General features: G+C 41.9%; 1 protein-coding gene across 2 annotated transcripts in view; it reads right to left on the bottom strand.

Moving 5' to 3' along the window:
- FCHSD2 (FCH and double SH3 domains 2) overlaps nucleotides 1-18,746 on the bottom strand; it is a 123,403-nt gene that overhangs the window by 27,334 nt on the left and 77,323 nt on the right. Inside the window, exons 9-11 of one of the 2 annotated variants that reach the window (XM_048294390.1) lie at nucleotides 6,437-6,559; nucleotides 2,284-2,379; nucleotides 1,135-1,206 (exon numbers count right to left, since the gene is read on the bottom strand). In XM_048294390.1, coding sequence (XP_048150347.1) covers nucleotides 1,135-1,206; nucleotides 2,284-2,379; nucleotides 6,437-6,559 — 291 coding nt within the window. The remainder of the gene's footprint in view (nucleotides 1-1,134; nucleotides 1,207-2,283; nucleotides 2,380-6,436; nucleotides 6,560-18,746) is intronic. The other variant, XM_048294392.1, reaches the window with a different exon arrangement.

Raw genomic sequence — 18,746 nt, 5'->3', positions numbered from 1 at the left:
TCCAAATTTTGAGCCCAGTCCCAGTGGATCAGCCCAAAGAGAGCCCACAATTTGTTCTTGGAAAAGGTTAATATGAAACTTTTGATGAGATCTATTTATGACTCTACTTGGTTCTTTCAGTCCTTGGTGTGAAAATCATCATGCACAACCCACAGAAACTAAAAGCCAACTGATAACCAGAACTCTGATAAACTCTGCAGAACATCCACAAACAGAACACGTGGCAAAAGAATGCTTGGTGATTGTTCTCCTGCAATTAAATGTTGCTCCATCAGTTAGAACACACCCAATTTCTGACCAATTCAAAGCCTGAGCAAGAGCCTTCATTCTCATGTACTCATTGATTAAAAATGGGATTGCCCAGGCAGGATCCTGTTAGCTGAGCAGAATCATATGGATCGTAAAGAAGCATAATTTCATTATTTTGGGGAAAACTGGTACAGCCTAAGCAGCTGAAGCTTTAGAAGCTGCAGTGCACTGAGGAAATGCAGGAATTCTGCAGCCCAAGTGGGTTAACCAAGCAAAGGAGTCGCTGCATGTGAGGAACTGAGACATGAACGACCCATTCATCGCTTCTTAAAATTTCCTGGAGTGAGGCTGCACCAGCAGTACACGTGGACCCTGTGAGCCCACACAAGAACCACTGCACAGAATCCTGGCATTTCTCACACTGAGGAGTTTAATGGGAGTGGCTTACAGCTCTACTGGCCATGGGGATGGCCCTGTGGAAAAGGAGCAAAACTAAATCAGCAATAGGGCTGCATTTCATCAGTGCACACCAAGAGCCTGCAGTTGTCAGACACCTTTCCCCTCTCACAGTGCAGCAGCAACCAATTACACACAGCACTGTCTTGAGCTGAGAAATTTTAATTCATGCCCCCAAAAGATTACAATATCAATTACAAACCCTGTGCAAGAGCACAGGAAAAGTGTGAAGCTGCCCCCCACAAATAACACCCTTAAATTCATTTTTCCTCCTTGAAGTCTTATTGTGAAAAATGATTTTTTTTTCCCTTTTTTTCTGTTTTATATATCTAGAGATCGTGCATTCTGTTGCCACCTCTCCAGAGTGTAAATTCAGCATCCCACATGCACAGGGATAACACAAGGCTGACCAGAAACACCCCCAGGTACCTCTGCTATGGTCATTCTCATAGCACTGACAGGTGAGGGCTCAATCTCCACCAGCTGAACTGCATTAAAACTCTGGATGCAGGGAGTGCACAGGGACGAGAACACACAGCAGCAAATGTTAGAGAGGCAGAGCAAAGACACTCAGAAAGATTCTGCTCACTGTTATCAAGAACAACCTCAAACTTTATCACAGAATATCCTGAGCTGGAAGGGACCCATCAGCAGCATCGAGTCCAGCTCCTGGCCCTGCACAGGACACCCCAACAATCCCACCCAAGAGAATGCTCCAAACGTTTATTTATGAGAATAACCGACTCTTTCTGGAAGAAAAATCAAAATCAGAGATTGTTAAAAGGGAAATTCAAAGGAAGCCCTGGCAGACATATCAGGGTGACTGGGAAAATCACTCCTATACAAGTCTTGATCCGAGTCACCTGAACTGCGGATCAAGACTGCCCAAGTCACTTCACTAATGAATTCAAGTAAAAAGAGGTTTATATTTTTTAAAGATCCAAACTTATTTTAAACAGCTGATTCTTAAAATAACATTAATAATGTCAATGGGACATCGAGAACCCACTTTAATCAAGGTGCTGTTTGGATGGAAACGCACTTACATGCTCTGATTCACTCAATTTTAATGTCATTAATGATTGCTTTGGAAGCAACACAGAAACCAAGATAAGATTCTTGGATATTACTTTGGAACGCAGTGTTTTAACAGTATTATTTTTAGTAATTCTCTACATGTATCTCTAAGTATTCCTTGAGCAATTCAGGTGTGTAGGGACACTTTATTTGGCACAGTTGTAACCCAGTATTAGTGAGTATTATGAGAACCTTGCAGCAGGATAAAAAGGCAGCAAAATTTAGTAGGAATTAGGTTGAAAGCAGTGAAACACAGGACTGTTAGTCACAATCTGGATGCCAAAAAAAGATTCTGCTCTTTTGTGGATGATGTAGAGCCTGTTTGATGCTTTTTTTACCATCACCCACCTCCTGCAACCAAGGCCACTCTCCCTTTCTCTCCCAAAAATACAGCACTGGGTTAAACCAGATTGGGATACCAGTGATTCTCTCCCCATTTATAACAATCTGCTTTAAAATAGAGCAAGCCCAAGCAACTGCAGGGATTCACAGGGCTCTTACAGTGTCACTGTCACTTGGCTGGAACTGGAAAGGCTGAGGTTTGTGGAACGCGGAGTTCTCCTGTAAGAACAGCTGGAGATTGTAATCCCGCACCACCTGAGGAAAGAAAAAGGTTTATTTAGACTCCTTGCTTTGTGAACTGAAAAGCAGCTGGAGAGCAAAACCAGCAGAGAGTTTCCAACTGAGATTAAACCTGCAGCAGGAGCTTGGGTGCACCAGCAGGGAACTGAGGACCTGAGTTGGTCAAAGGTACTGGCAGGACACACACCGGGTGACAAGGACCTAAAATATCCCTGCCATCCACCTACAAAATGGGGGGAAAAGCACCAACTATTAAACAGACACTCTGTGGTGTCGCTGCCATAAATATTTTTCTCTCCTCTTGTGGGTAATTTCCTGTGCACTGCTCTTTCTTAAGCTGAAAAGTCTTAATTTGGCAGAAATTATTAGTTGTGGGAGATGAAAGGACTATTTGGAATAATGCATCCAAAATCAGTAACAAACTTCGTCTCTCTTTATTAAATTGCTTTCAGAGAAACTCTCCAAGCTTGCATTTTGCTGAAGCAAAACTCCTTCAGCTCCTAAATTTGTTTAATGATACGTTTCAGGCAGCATGACACAGATCCCTAAACAAACCTCTTATGTCACAATTTACACAGATTTACAAAGAAATACCCAGTGATTGCAAGATGAAAAAAATAGGATCACTGCTTGAAGAACTCTTACAGAGCATTCACTGCCTCAATTGATGACAATGCATCAAAATTATATCAATCTATTACCAAACTGAGGGTTTACATGTACAAAGGAGATAATAAAGATGGTATTTATCCAGAAATAGCAGCATTGTGCATGACCGAGAACTCTGTGCTGGGTGGACAATGGGAAATAAAACTTGTTCTCTAATGCAGCAAAATGTTGATGCTTGTGTTGCTGAAATACTGAACTGTAAAAAATTAATCTCCAGTTAAAGAAAGTAAATAGTCCTCCAGGGCCAATAATACACTCATCTAAACCAGGAAAGTACATAATTACTGCTCCAATTTGAGCAGTTGAACATAAACACACTCAAATGGGGAGAAAACAGACAGGGATTTGCATCACGAATTCCCAGAAACAGAAATTCAGAAAATATTAAAGAAGGAAACATCTGCAGCTTCAGAGGATGCTCAGCACTGATCTGGCATCAAAATCATTTCATTTAACCAGCTATTCCACTGAATTGTCCCTTACATCCACACTGACCATAGCACACAACCCTGGCCAAATATGTGGAACTATTTTAACTTCAATTAGGAAAAAAAACCCAAAACGAAGTTACTGAGGACGTGAAAACCTGCATGGATATTTTAATACACTCTCCCCACAGAAATCTGACTCCCAAGCAACTCAGTTCAAAGAGAAAAGTCATTTTTCCAACAGCACTCCTAAGAGACTTCCCCTCAAAGCCACAATAAGTGGTTAAAAATGGAAACAACTGTTATCAGAACAGGAGGCTCGGGAGAATGTGCAAGCCCAGCACATGAAATCTTGCATTTGCAAAAAATAATGGACAATTGATAAAAAGAAAATAAAAATACTCCAAAGCAACACTGTATCCTTGGGATTAAAGTGCAACTTTTCCAAATAGATTTCCTGTTACTTGGTAATTAAATCAATGTCCTTACACAGTTTCTTTCTGAAGTCAATGTCAATTGACAGGTCAAAACAGACCTGAAATCGAACAGGAAATGTATCCCATATGCAGAAACAAGGCACAGCCAGAGATGTGCAGAAAGGAAATTACTTGCCCTCTTACCAGAAACCTCACAGAAATGTTACTCGAAACAGCAAATGGAATTTCAGAAAATGCTCCAAAGAAAACCAGCTTTTTTCCAAAAGAGAAGTGCAAGAAGTACAAGTCTTGAGTAAGACTGTTCAAGCGAAACGGAACTTAAATTACATTTTCACAGAATCACAGTCCCAGACCGGTTTGGGTTGGAAGGGACCTTAAAAATCATCTCATGCCACCCCTGCCATGGGCAGGGACACCTTCCACTATCCCAGGCTGTTCCAAGCCCTGTCCAGCCTGACCTTGGACACTTCCAGGGATCCAGGGGCAGCCACAGCTGCTCTGGGCTGTGCCAGGGCCTGCCCACCCTCCCAGGGAACAATTCCTTTCCAATATCCTTTACCCTCTTTGGGGTCAGTGTTCCTATTCCAGTGTCAAAGGAATGACAGGAGCCACCCTGACTCAGGAGCAATAAAAGAGAGCTCCAACAAACATTGTTGTGATAAAACTATGGAAAATCTGCATTTTATACAGAAAATCTGGTTTTTAGCAGTTTCCCTCAATCTGCATCATGTGAGGAGACCGCCAGCCCTGCCCAGCCAAGGAGCCATCCCTGGCACTTGTGGGAAGCAGCTTGTGTCCTTCTGAAGCAAATACAATTTAATTCCATCCCACAAACAGAAATACAGTTCAGATGGAACAGCTGAAGTATTCCTCCCAATGAACTGAAGTGTCTCTTCTAAGCAGAGCCTGCCCAGCTTGTACTGCAAACTAACAAAGAACAGGTGAAGCATTCAAAACCTCCAATAAATATTTAAAACCTTTGCTTTGATGACAGGTTTATTCTAAATTGCTAACAAATTTATTACATGTTTAACAACTCAAGCTGCTTTTGAAAGACATGGGTGGGTTTTGGTGGAGAGAAAATGTTTTTTTTCTGGATTCACCTCTCCTTTTTTTGGGCTGATTACTGCAACCTGGACCTGTCACGGAAAGAAAGGATAAGCAAAGCCTGTGGAAAAATCCACCAGTCAATATATTCAGAGCAAGACACACGTTTTCACTAGCAAAGCAACACAATTTTTTCTCCTCTGCATTCCTGAAGCACAAGGAGAGAAGCAAATCGAGTTGTAAAAATAGTTGTAAAAGCCCTGTTCAGACCTGCCAGCTGGATTTACATTTCTGTCCCCTCTCCACGCACTGTGCCCACGGACTGAAGCAGAAACACAACTGCCTCCCTCACACACACAGCCTGACTTGGTTATTGTGTAAAATAAGCCAGACCTGGAGCTCTCCAGCCTGGGTAACGCAAACTCAGGGCACACAAATGTCCAAGGAAAGGATTCCTACTCCAACAAACTGTTTGGATGTGACAGTTTAGAATTGGATCAAAGTCCCAACCAGGCAGCTCTCCAAGTATTTTGAACACAAAGGATCTGATACAACAGTGAAAAATTAATTATGCAGACATTACACAGAAGCCTGTTTAGCTAAAAGATTCCAAGCCAGCATTTTTGGGGAAGGTATTTGAAGCCGACCTGAATGATACATCCCAAGGTAAATTACTGGAAGTCCTTCTACAACTGAAAAGAAAATGGTATTTTGATTATTTTTACAGTTGCTGCCAAGTAAATTCAAAGCTGAGGGTGAAGCCCATTTTTCATGCCCTCACTTTAGATCTGTGAAGGTGTGAGATCACTTGCTTGGAGGTAAATAAGGAACGTGTTAAATAAGCTTTTGCTCCACATCTCTGTGTGAATGAGCTCTGTTTCTGGGTGGGTGGGTAAGGTAAATGTATAAAGGAATATTATGACTGCACCAAAGCAGCTTTTCTGAGCTCAATGGCAATTATTTTTTTTTTTAGCCCAGCAGATGAATTATTTAAGTATCAAAATTACCCTGGAAGCGATCACGCCTCTCTGAGTCTGGCTGCTCGACAAAGCAAACAAACCACGTCTATGACAAGGCTCTAATTTGTTTGCTGTGTTTGCCACTCTTAATTCCAGGGAGAAAACAGCGTAATAGTTTGGATTTTAAGTTGACAGACAATTATTAAGAAACGATCCAAGCAGTTACCCAGGGCTCTGCTGCAGATTACACCGTGCAGAGCCCTCAGCTGCAATTTCCGCCCCCAACCACGCAGGGTGAGGAGAACTGAGCATCTCTGGATGCAAATGCACTCAGGGGAAGGCAGTTTGGGTGCTGGAGGAAAAATTCTCCCCAAGAAAACTGTCTGGTGTCTTCTAACTTAATACCACTCAGGAGTAACCAAAAATAACAACCCTTCAGTTTTGTCATGATTTTGGAAGCAAATCTTAAGCCATGGGGATTTGTCCATGCTGTAAGGATTCAGTTACAAAGGATCATTCAGTTCAAACTTACCCTGCTGGAAGTCTCCAGTAAAAACTGGAATGTGTTTTGTACAGCTTGGCATGTCTCTAGTTCAGTCCTGCTGAATGCCATTAAATAATCCTTAAGGTGATCATATACATTTCCATCAAGAGCCTGTACGAGGGAAAGAAAGAAAGAAAGAAAGAAAGAAAGAAAATCAGGAAAAGCAGGAAGTAGCTCTGTACACAATTTATCAGTGTCCATGTTGAGATCTGCAAGATGCTCACACCATTTTTTTCCAGCAGATTTACACCTGCGTCGAGTGGACAGAGCCCGGTGGCCGTCCTTCCCTCCTGGCAGAAGGAATGACAGTGCTTGGCTCCCATTAGATGGCAGCACACAGCACTGCAACAACATCCCGGTGATTCCCATCCAGCTGTTTCCATGGCCAGAGCAGCTCTGGAGAAGGCAATATGCTCAGGGAGACGCCACTGAGGTCAAGGAAGATGCCCAGGAACTGCGAGGCCATGGGGTGCTGCCAACCAGAGTATTCCTCAGGGAATGGTGCCAGGACACTCAACATCTGGATGTGACACGTCCCCAGCTGTTTGCTTATCAAAAACAGCTGAGAAATAGCTGCCTCTTCACTTTCTTTTGTGCACAGAAATACCAAATAAGTAACAAAAATTCATCCTAAACGTAGCAGTGACAGCAAAGTTCAACCCCCAAAGCTCTGTTGTAAGCAGAGCTTTAACATCACATCACACAGAGTAGGTTACACAAGTTCTGTGATAAATTTGACCTTGCAAGTGACTGAAAATGTCATTTAAATATTTAACTCAGGATGTATTTAAATATATATCATACAGATTTTTAAATAGGTCGTATTTCACAGGTACCCATTTAAAGTGTACTCATGGAAACTGTGCACACTCCATTCCAACAAACTCAACAGCGTGTTTCTGTAGAAAATTAGATTTGATAATTTAAATAATTTTGAAAATCTGCGAGGGAAAAAAAGAGTGAAACTGTGCAAAACTTAGGAAATTATTTCTGCCCCAGAAAAATCAAGCCCAGTGTTTAAGGTGAGGCGAACAGACAACAAATCAGACACAAATCCTGGAAGTGCCCAAGGCCAGGCTGGATGGGGCTTGGAGCACCCTGGGATAGTGGAAGATGTCCTCGCCCACGGCAGGGCTGGAACTGGGGGAGCTTTTAGGTCCCTTCCAACCCAAACCATTCCACGGTTTTATGAAATCACTCAGAACATAGGAAGAACAGAAGAGATTTTCCTTCTGCAAAGCTCTCCCAGGTACAACCACCCTCAGCACACAGCCACCCTCAGTGAGGGATGCTTTGAGGGGATAATCAAATTGTGCAACTGGAATTCTCATGTCCAAACTCTGATATCCCAAATCCACTTCACGCTACACTATTTGCTTCATCCTCCACCTACCAAGTGTAAAGAAATTTTTAGCAGAGGCTGATTCTTTTCTTCAACCTCACGCATTAAACCGGCCTCGAACTTAATAGTTCCATGGCCATCAGGAAGCCATTATGCCAAACCAGTAGCAAACTGGGAATTTCTTCCAAGCCCCCACACTGTAGCTAGCTCTCTCAGCTGATTGAAGGCCGGGCTCGAGGGGTCAGCAGCCAGGGCAGCTCCTGGAGGCCCTGCCATGGGAAGGACTTCCCAGAACGGCTGGGGAAGAGCTACAGGATAACTGCTCCAGGCTCTGGAAGTGATGTCGGCTCCACCAAACACTCTGTTAAACAGAATTTTTAAAAATTCTTATTAAAAGAGTTATGTAATATGAGCTTAGAGCTGGGATGTTCAATTGAGGGAAACATCAGGAATCCCCAGCAGCAAATCCACAGAAAGCAGGCAGCCATACACAGACACAGGTTCAGTTCTTGCCTGTGCTGGTGCGGGCACAGCCTTGCTGGGATTCACCCTGAGCTGGCTCAGGAGGCTCAGTCCCAGGCCAGCAGCAGGATTGGAACATTCCCTGTGCTTTTACCCCAAAAGGGACGAGTCCTCAGTGTCACACGAGCGCCGGAGTCACCATCCCATTCTAAGGGCACTCACTTTCACATCAAATACAGGCAGCCCCAACAGCAGCTCAGCCCTGTGCTCACAGAGAATACAAATGATGGATAAAATTGCCAAGACTGCCTGTGCTCTCCCTGGGGGACCACGGGAAGCCTGAAACTCCCCCAAAATGGAATTGCTGACTTTTATCTGTTCCTAGAGCTTCTCAGCTCAAACACCAGGGCTGGAGTGCAACTCTGCTAAGAAATGTAAATAAATAATTTCAATTTGGCAAAGCAATTCTAAGTGCTCAGTTTGCAAAGCAGCTGTGATTTTTTTCATCCCACAATGCCATAAATGAGTATTTCAGAGCTTCACATCAAACCCAAATGTTGTTTTTATGTCAAACCCCACACGAAGGGTTTGTGTCATTACATTCAAGTCTTAAATGCTGAGATCTGCATTGGGTTTCGACACTCTGGGTGCTTTGCAGAGCCAGTGGAGAGAAGTTGGTCCTTGTGTGTTGTGATTGATCCCCCTCCAAGATAGATGGCTAAAATAGGTCAGCTGAAAGGCAGGATGCCAAGGGCCTATTCCTCTTCACTGACCGTAAATAGTGCCCCACAATTAGCTCAGACAGACACGTCAGGCACACACACAGCCCAGCCCCACACGTGTTTATTCCCTCCAATTATCATCCACGCAGCACTGGGAATTAATTCATGTCCAGCTGCAGCCTGCAGTTCGAGGAATATTAAAAAAAAAAAAACAACAAAAGAGGAGAAATATTAACTTCATTATTTCCCCCCTCCTCCTGCAATGACCACAGCTCTGCTGAGATGCCAGAAACCCCCCCAGTGTGATATGGAGATAAAAAATAAAGATATTTAAGAAAGAACATCAGAGCAAAGTGTGGCAAAACATTAGGGAGCACACGGGTCTGCCAGCATGTGAGAACTGCATTACAGCCTGGCTCCTTTCATTAATTAAAAGCAGTTTTGATATGATGAAGTTCTTAAACACCGATGAGAGCTGCCAGAACTGAAGTTCTGAAAGTCACTGCAATATCACACAAGCGGGGCTGAGAAAGCAGCTCCAACACAGGCTAAAAAGCTCCTCATGGCGCAGGAAAGGTGACATCCCATCAGCCACAGGATCAGAGAGCTGGCTGCTTCCAGACTTCCAGTAATAATGGATTTATCCATTCTATAAAATGGTAATTATTACATCGAGCTGGATGTGTTCATATTAAAACAAAAGACTTGACTTGCTGAACTGTAGGATATAAATTAACATTCACGTGGGGTTTTATCAGCTGAATCTCATTCCACTTACAAACGCTCTGACCCAAACCACTGAACATCACAGGTTTTGAACTGAGAAGTCTTTTCAGAATTTCTCATCACACAACTTGAAGGGGAAGCTGGAAAAAAAAGAAAATCAAAAAATCCCAACACCCATTATTCCTCTACAATGGCTTTTGTTCTCTTTCTGACTCTCCAGAGAGCACTAAATCACTTACTGTATTACAATCCCACTGAAAAACCTGTCTTTTTGTCAACTTCAAAAGGAAATCAAGGGTTTTAAAAAAAAAAAAAACAAATCTGGCATCAAACCCAAGATAATACGAAGCTAAGTAGCACAAAATTACAATTTCCAAGGATAGAAAAAAGTCAATGTTTTTTCAGAAGTAATTTCTTTACAGCAGAATTGTCATACTAAGGGTGCAAAACTACTTTCCCCTGTGTCCAAGCTTGAGAAGTTAAAGGCTGGAATTAGGGCTGAGAAGAGCAGAAGTTGCTAATAAAGGCAATGGACACACAACCAAATTAAAGCCTATTTTTAGAAGAAATCCTATCTATTAATTCAAACTCATAAAATTATATAGCAGGGAATGGGACAAGAACATTGTTCTTATTTCAATATCCAAGTCTCATGTATAACTTTCGAGAGTTTCTCCCAGAAACAAAACTTCAGTCGCTGTTCAGATCATCATTTTCAGGAGGTTTTTTTATTCCAAGAAGCTAAAATTTTGGGAAGTTGGATGATGGGCTTTAAACATTCTACATTCTAGGAAAATTCCCTCAAAAGCAAATAGGTAAATGGAAGTATTTTAGCTATTATTGGGACATTTGGTTGCCTTTGAGATGTTGTTACTCACTGAAAATAACACACAATGTAGAACAGACCCTGTGTGGAATTTTCATCTTCATTTATGTGACTGATTTCAAGGTCTCTTCACTAAAACATTTACAGGTCTCAGCCACACTCCATTTAAAGATTACCATTTCAATTTCTTAAAGACACAGAACAAGCTAAACTACTCTGTATTTTTTATTTTAAAAGCAAACAAATTAAAAATTGAAAGTATCTGCCCTACACACAACACAGACCAGAGTTATGTGAAGCTCCCAAGGTGAGCTTTACCTGTTACGCCATTTATTTCTGAAATAATCCTAGTATTCTGTTCATGTTTGTCATGCACAGAAACTCCTAAAAGCTGTGCTGAAGCTCTGGGTAAAAATTCTACAGTTTAAACTCAGGTGCTCAAATTGAACCTCTCATTTAACCACCAGGAACCAAAACCAGTGTGGGTTAAAACCCCCACAATTAAAGGCACACTCGTAAAGCCATGTGGGTTTCACTGACTAATTCACACCAGTCTCATCTGAGTCATCACTGCCTAGAAATAATTTGGTATTTCCAAACACACATTTATGCTTTTATGCATTTTACACTCCCTAACCCCATGCTTGTGATCAGAACCATCGTGATCAGACTGGGGTTGGAACAGGATGATCTTAAGGTCCCTTCAAACCATCCTATGGCTCTGTGAAATTAAGTTTTCATTTCAAAACATCCATCCTTCCCTGAGCTGATGCAACCCAACAGCTTTTGTGGGCTAATTTTGCCACTGAAACCCTTGGCAAACTCTCCCGAAGCTGCCACCGCTCAGCCGGAAACAATAGAACTGATGTGGAAGGCAAGGAATTTCCTTACATGGGTGGAGGGAACAGCACAAAATTAGAGCTGACCCTCCCCTGCCTGGGCTGCAGCCTGAAAACAGAAAGATAAGGGAAAGAAATGAACTGAACAAAAATCATTGTGTTTGTGGAGTGATAACTTTCCTGTGGAGTCAATGGGATTGCATCTCTGTAATGTGACTTATTTTCCTGTTCAGAGTCAAACCCCCAAATCAAAAGGGAGATCTGTATCACAGATTCCACCCTCTATCTTAAATTTATATGAAAATAATTTTATATATTAATACATTTATATTAAAAATTAAAATTAAATTCTTTTACCACCCTATTCTCATTTGCATTAAACCCCCTGTTTTATCTATTCCTGATCTGCTTTGCCTTGAAAACCACTTGGAATCCATTAAGATTCAAGTCCCATTAAGAACAGGGACTTGAGTTTACATCCTTTATTTTCTGTACTATTACTCAAAACATTTCCTTACTTAAAATTAAAAACCCAACAATCTGAATTACAGAACAAATATGCTGAGTGAAGCTTTTTGAGTGTTTGTGCTCAAAACTCCTGACTCCAACCCATTAAATAAACAGAGTGATCTCACGGATGGCACAGTCTGGGAATTTTCAGTTGAATGATTTCGGTAAATGAGACGCCACTGAGGGTTTTGATTTTTATGTGTCAGAAAAGATAAAATGAATATCAAAAGGAAAGGTTGGGGTGCAGACAATAATAATTTGTTAACAGGTATTCTTAGAATTAAGGCATCAACTTCAATCTTTCTAGGGTGTGAAGGGAAGTCTCTGTATTTTAGCCCAAACAGAGCAACAAATCTCCTTTTATCAGACAGTGAAGGATAAAGTATTTTAAAAACTCATCTAAAACTCAGAACAAAGTCAAGAGCCCGAATCAGCTGGATTTGCCAAACTCAGCACTATTCAGAGCAGTGAAATGTAACAGCACTTCCCAAGGACGTGAGGAGGGGAAGGAAGGAAGGTCAGGAAAACCCATCCTTTCTGGGTAACAGCTCCATTCCACAGTCATCTTCCTTTAAAAATGCTGCTTCCTGGCATCAATTTCTCCTAATACAGAAGAAAAGCTGCCTTCTCTTCCTTTTAAACTCTTCCATCCCTGCAGCATTTGTCACTGCTGAAATCCCTTCCTCTCCATCAAGACCCCCCCAACATAAAAGTAAATCAGGGCTGTGTTTGTCAACAAAACACGACATCTGTATCTGAATTCCCAACAAACCCCAGATCAAAGTCCCAGCAGTGTCCCCTGAAGAACCTGCCTGGAGCAACGTGGAGCTGCTGGCATCAGGCTCTGGCATTCCCAGAGATCCCGCAGGAACAACTGCGCCGTGTCCGCGCCTATCATGGATTTGAGGGCTGAAGCCTGACTCCCAAATGACAGGAAGCTGCTGCCCAGCCTGCCCTCTTCAGGCTTCCTCTTTGGGGAAAATCCTGGTTTTCTGCATAGTTGTGCAAGTAGAGAAAGCTGCTAAGAAAAGCTGAGGGCAGAACCCAACCCTCTTCCCTGATCAAAAAGTGAGTGCTGGACTTCCTCAGCCTACAGGAAGAAAGCAGCACCTAAGCTTTAGCTCTGTAAAATCAGGATTAAAGGTTAACAGGAGAACAGCCATAGTTTGCATCCAAAGCAAAGCAGGGCTCATCTAAGGCTGTAAAATGATCTGTATCCCAGAATAATCTTACACATCCCAAAGCTCTATTGTTAAGTCAGCTTTAGTGAGGTCCAGATCCAACTCACTCTTCAAGGATCACTACCTAGTTCTGTCTGGGAATATCTGAAATCCAGTGAGACCCTCCCACCTGCAGCACTGCATCCCGATCCAGAGCCTTCAGCACAGGAAGGACAGGGAGCTGTTACAGCAGGCCCAGAGGAGGCCACAAAGATGCCAACGGGTCTGAGTGAAGAAGGGTTTAAGAGGCCCTACAAAAAGATCCTCTCTGGCTTCCACTCCTTCTTGCACTTCCACAGAAAGTAATTTTAAGGAATTTTTGTAACTGTCTCACTGCCCTGTCAGTGTCAGGCTAATTAGTTTCTCCTGTTTCTTTTCATTTTCCCTAAATCCACATGCTGCATGACCACACGTTGTTCACAAGTGCATTTGTTCAAGCCAGCCCTCAACAAGGAACACAAGATATTCCAGGGACGTGCCCACCCTGCTGAAGAGCAGAGACAAATTAAAAACTGGGAATAAAACCAGCAGACCAAGAGGTAGGAAGAGAATATGATGAAATAGGCTGTAAGACATTAAAGTGCCTCTTCAAATCGACAAGGCTTGATGAAGCTGAGAGTTTCCTCCTCTCACACACCCTGGAGGAGCTCTCACCACGGCAAACACGGGAACAATGAACACTGGAAGACCACGAGAGCCCCAAGTTCCTTTCAGCTGGGTGCCCATGAACACACTCTGCACTTTCCCTTACCCCAGAGCTTTGTGTTTTCTGCTGTCAGGAGTTTGGGGCTTGTTTGCAAGTTCTTTGTTTGCTCTCATTAGTCACTTGATGATTGTTCTGCACATCATTTTGTTCCTTTACAATTTCGCCAGGGTCATTGTTTTTACTGACAAAACCTTTGTTGTTGGGGCGCTGCAGTCTCCTCCGAGCACAGAAAAATATGGAATGGCCACCAACAGATGCCTGTCACCCTCCCCCAATCCAGGGAAAATGTCCCTTTAGAACACGAATAAGCAAAATTAATGATAACAACAAGATTTTCCTCCCCCATCTCATGGCAGTGCCCCACGGTTGTCACACTTTAGGATTAGGGTCTGGCAGGTGAACAGAGGCATGGAAGGAAATCCCCTTTATAATTCCTTGTAATTCCCACAAGGCTGACAGCAGTGAGAGTTACCTGGTGGAGACACCATTAAATTAACCCTCCAGGCTTAAAGGATGATTCCACTGAAATCAGTGAGAACATCCTGATGTGAGACTGCCATAAGCATGGAAAACCAGATCTTCAAATTCTACCACGTAAGGCTTAAAAAACCCTGGAAGATGAAAACATATTCTAGGAATAACTAGAAATACATTCCCCAAAGCTATCTCCCAGGACTTCTTGGACCTATTTTGCTTTTTCTTGCACAGCTCTGGAATAAATCCCAGGGGGAATCCACTTTTGACAGGATGAATTTATAATAAACTGCATCTTTGCTTTTATACTTCCTCATTCTTGGGGGGAAAAAAAATGTTCTGGCTCAAATCCAACACTTGGAAGACGACTTTGTGGCAGAGCTGTCACCCTCATGATCTTTGCATTTGGAGAGTACAGAGTGCTCTATGCTGCTCATGCCAGTAATAATTGGCTTCCTTCACGTGGGAAAATGTCCATTTAAATCCTTCAGCACTTCGACACCATTTCTGCTCTTCAAGGATTCTTCTGCTGACCACAAGATCATCGCCATCATCACAAAATGTCTGAGGAACAGCAGTGGGGTGTGTGCTCTGTCTGGATTTTTTACTTCTTCTTACCCAGAAATAAATTATTTTGCTGCTTAGCTCGACAAATATTTTGGTATTTTGACATGATTTGGAAGATAAGTTAAAGAAATGCACTTGGCTCGAGAACAGGCCAGAGCCGATGGCTTTTAGCTCCTACAAGAGCAAATCACATGCAGAGAACCACCTCCAACGAAGCTCTGGGAATTCCTCCTGACAGAATTCCACTGGGTCAAAGGTATGGATTTACCAGCGAGTCTCCATATGAGCTCTCGTGCTACAGGTAAATCATCCTTGACTCAGACACAAACTTTGATAAATCCAAATTTTTTCTGTATCACAACACCATAAACTAAGGAAGACAAACCTTAAACTGACATAGATGGGCACATGAAAGTGCATTTCATACCAAATCCCAATGTTTCTTAATAAATAATTTCCTTAAAAGATTTTCTTAAAACTGTTTTCTTAATAACATTTTCTTTAAAAAATTAAGAAACAAATATTCTCTTAAAAATACTCCCTTGGCAAATAAAATGCACAAAAAAAGAGGATAAAATAAAAGAATAATCAGATACTGAGCATAAACATTCCTCAGGAGCTTTTGTTTTCTCTTTTGCACCCTTCCTGGTTTTTAACCACCTGTTTTTCTGGGTTTAGGTTTTCATTCAGTCGATTCAATCCCTGTATTACCATTTTAACAGCAGGTAATTTTTTGTCCACTGTGATTTTCATTTATTTCTTCAGATAAATCCCCTCAACAAAACCTTTTCTGCCCCAACACAGGCTGTTGTTCCCAACTGCTCCTTGGATTTATCACTTCCATCTGTTTTCTCTATGTGGGTTTGAAGTCACCTGTATTCAGTGAATGGGCTATTCAAAAACTGCTCACAGAGTAGGTTCATGGATGGAAATATCCCAATATTAAAAATTTCAAGAATTTAATATATTCCCAAGCATTTCAGATTCTTATCATGCCAAAGAGACACAACCTGCAGCGTGATGTGGTCCTGCAAACGTAACATTGCTCTATCTCATCCACAACATGAATGGTCTTGTTGGGATATTCAGAATATTCAGGCATTTCCCAACTCAAATTAAAAATTCAATTAAGTTTTATATTAATATATGAAATAATTAAGCAATATGAAAAGGGCAGAGTGTATCTCACACAGGAAACCCCACATTCCTGAACAGGTACCCTACAGAAGGATTACTCTGCCAGTCACACTAAAATACAAAGACCAAATCCAACAAAACTATTTTTAGGAATTTTCGTAATATACACAAACATGTTCTTAAAAGGAAAATGGCCCAGAGTCACAGCACTGTGATGATTTGCAATAATTATGGAATCACAGAACAATGACAGAAATTATCTGCCACAATGAAGGCAAAAACATGGTGGGGGTAATGCCAAAGGTACGGCAGCTGCAGTGCAGCAGAGAAGATCAAGCCGGGCTTCCCAAACCCCACTTGGGAATTCTGGGTGCCAATTATGCTTTGTTACTTTTAGGAGTCCATTCTCAATTATCCCCAGGGGAATCACACTAACAATTTATCCCTGCACTCCCTGTAAGCACCAGTGGGTGAGGACAAAGATAATTTGAGCCTGAAGTCCGTAATTAAAAATATTGTGAAAGGTTTTTCCCTTTTAAACAGATTCCCCCCACCCCCATCCCAAAGCCTGGCACAGAATCCCCATTCCAAGCAGTGCTCCTGAACAAGGATTGATGGAATCAGCAGTCATGCCATATTCTCCAGAAGCTGAGAGGGTTTTATAATCTTCTACTATTCAACAGGACAGTGATGGGTAACAGAAATCAAGAGAAAAACGAACAAAAATGGGATCTAGTGCTGTGAAATATTTTAATTAAATCACTTCTGAAGTGTAGCCTGACTGGGAATACCTAAATATACTTTGGTCTCCCAACAGTATTTGTTGAACATAACTGCATTAAAGTTAAGCTGCTTTTCAAACTTATTTCAACCCTGTAGGATTAATGCTCAGACCTTTTTAAAAACTACTTAATTTCAGAGTGCCACTGCTCAGAGGCCCTCCTGACACCGTGTGGGCAGAGCAGAGCAAGAGACTGAAATCAGACAGCAAGAGATATCCCAAGGATCTGGCATGGCTGGGATTTCTTTGATACAAGGCTGTCTTTAGTGCTTAGTCTTTGCTATTAAATAAATCGAGCCTTTCAGCGAAGTTAATTCATTGAATGCTCCAATGTCCCCTTTTAAATTAGAAATGGGGCTCCCAGACCCAGCCAGAGAGAAGGGTCTGTGCTCACTGGGAATGCTGAGACACAGAATCCAGGGATCTGTACCTGAAGTCACACATGAATATCATAAAAATACACTACAGTAACCCAGCTGAATAAACTGAGGCTGAATCCAACTGGATGAACTGTCCAGTGAGAAGAGCAAAGCCCGACCCAAGTGGATCAGCTATTAAAACTTGTTTAATTATTTGGGTATACACAGAGCCACAAACATCTGTGAAGATTCTATGTAGAAAAAAATGTATTTCTCAGATTTGCCATCTTCTTATAATGCACCTTTTTCTTGGAATTCTGTATTTTTTAAATTTATCTTTTATTAAATTGAATTCTCATCTATTAAATCATTATACACAGTATCTATAAATCTAATATATTAAACACTGTACAGTTTTATTAGTAGAAGCAGTTTAAAAATTTGATTTCTAATACTCTTGAGCTTGAACTAGAAACCTGATTTCTACCTATCTCCACGTACCTGGTTTAACACTCCAGTCAAAAGAAGTATGTCCAAGAAAATTCAGGCACCCAAATCCCAGAACATTGTCACGATTCCTCCTAACAATTTTTTTAAAATTTTCATTTTGAATCGTTTTCAGCTCCCCATGACTTTGATGTGAGATTAAAGCCTGGAACCCAAGCACTGAAACTTTCCTCAAGTTTAAAAATCCATGAGGATTTTTAAAAGGTCCTTCTGGAAGGATGCTGCTGGATGCCCTGGACAATGCTGCTGCCAAGGGAGAAGCGAGCTGGGACAAACCAGTGCATGGAAAAACTTTTTCCCATTATCCATGAGCAAGGCTGGGAATACCAGAGAGCGATGCATTCCTCTAACTAGCATTCCAATCCTACAAGCAATTACCTTAGGGCTTTGATAACTTGTAAAAGGTTATAAAATAATACCCTTGTTCAGCAGGATGGCACCACTCCCACAGGTCAGCCACCAGGAATCATGGATCTAAGGAAGATAATGCCAGGGAATGTTTGCTCCCCTCCATGCCAGGGCCGTCTATCCTGGCTGCAAAGCTTTTTTAGCAGAGATGACAACTTGAACAGATGGGAATTTTATTTTTGGGGATCAAACCTGCAGGGAGGGAGACAAATCACACTGAAGCATTCCCACTGCTCTTCCTCTTCCCATGACTGAGTTTCTGGGCCAGCTTTACAGTCCATTATATCTCCTTAGCAATTTGTAAAAGCTAAACAGGAATTTTCAGCTGCAGGAAGGGATTCCAAGGCAAGGAACTTGTCTCAAGACTGTGCAAAACCCAGAGCTCAAGCAGCTCTTGGCCACGCAGGGAACCATCAGCTCCTCACCTCCAGCCATCCCAAAACACCTGCACTGTCTCCAAACAGAGCAGAGCTTTGGAAGCTGAAAGAATAAAGAACCCCTTAAAATTTGACAGCTGGGCCCTATGAAACCCTCAAAGCTCTCTAAAAACTCTTCCCAGGTTTGCCTCCCTTTCAACAAAGCAACTGTAGATTAGAAACCATTTTTCCCGTACCGTTTTTTAGGATTTAATTAAACTCCACATTCAGCGTGACATTTTCTATCTCACACTTATTGGCCTTGTGCTATTTTGGGCTTTATCTCCTTGTTATAA

The sequence above is a fragment of the Corvus hawaiiensis genome, chromosome 2 (assembly GCF_020740725.1).
Source record: "Corvus hawaiiensis isolate bCorHaw1 chromosome 2, bCorHaw1.pri.cur, whole genome shotgun sequence".
Taxonomy (NCBI): domain Eukaryota; kingdom Metazoa; phylum Chordata; class Aves; order Passeriformes; family Corvidae; genus Corvus; species Corvus hawaiiensis.
This window is presented reverse-complemented; position numbering and strand designations above follow the sequence as displayed.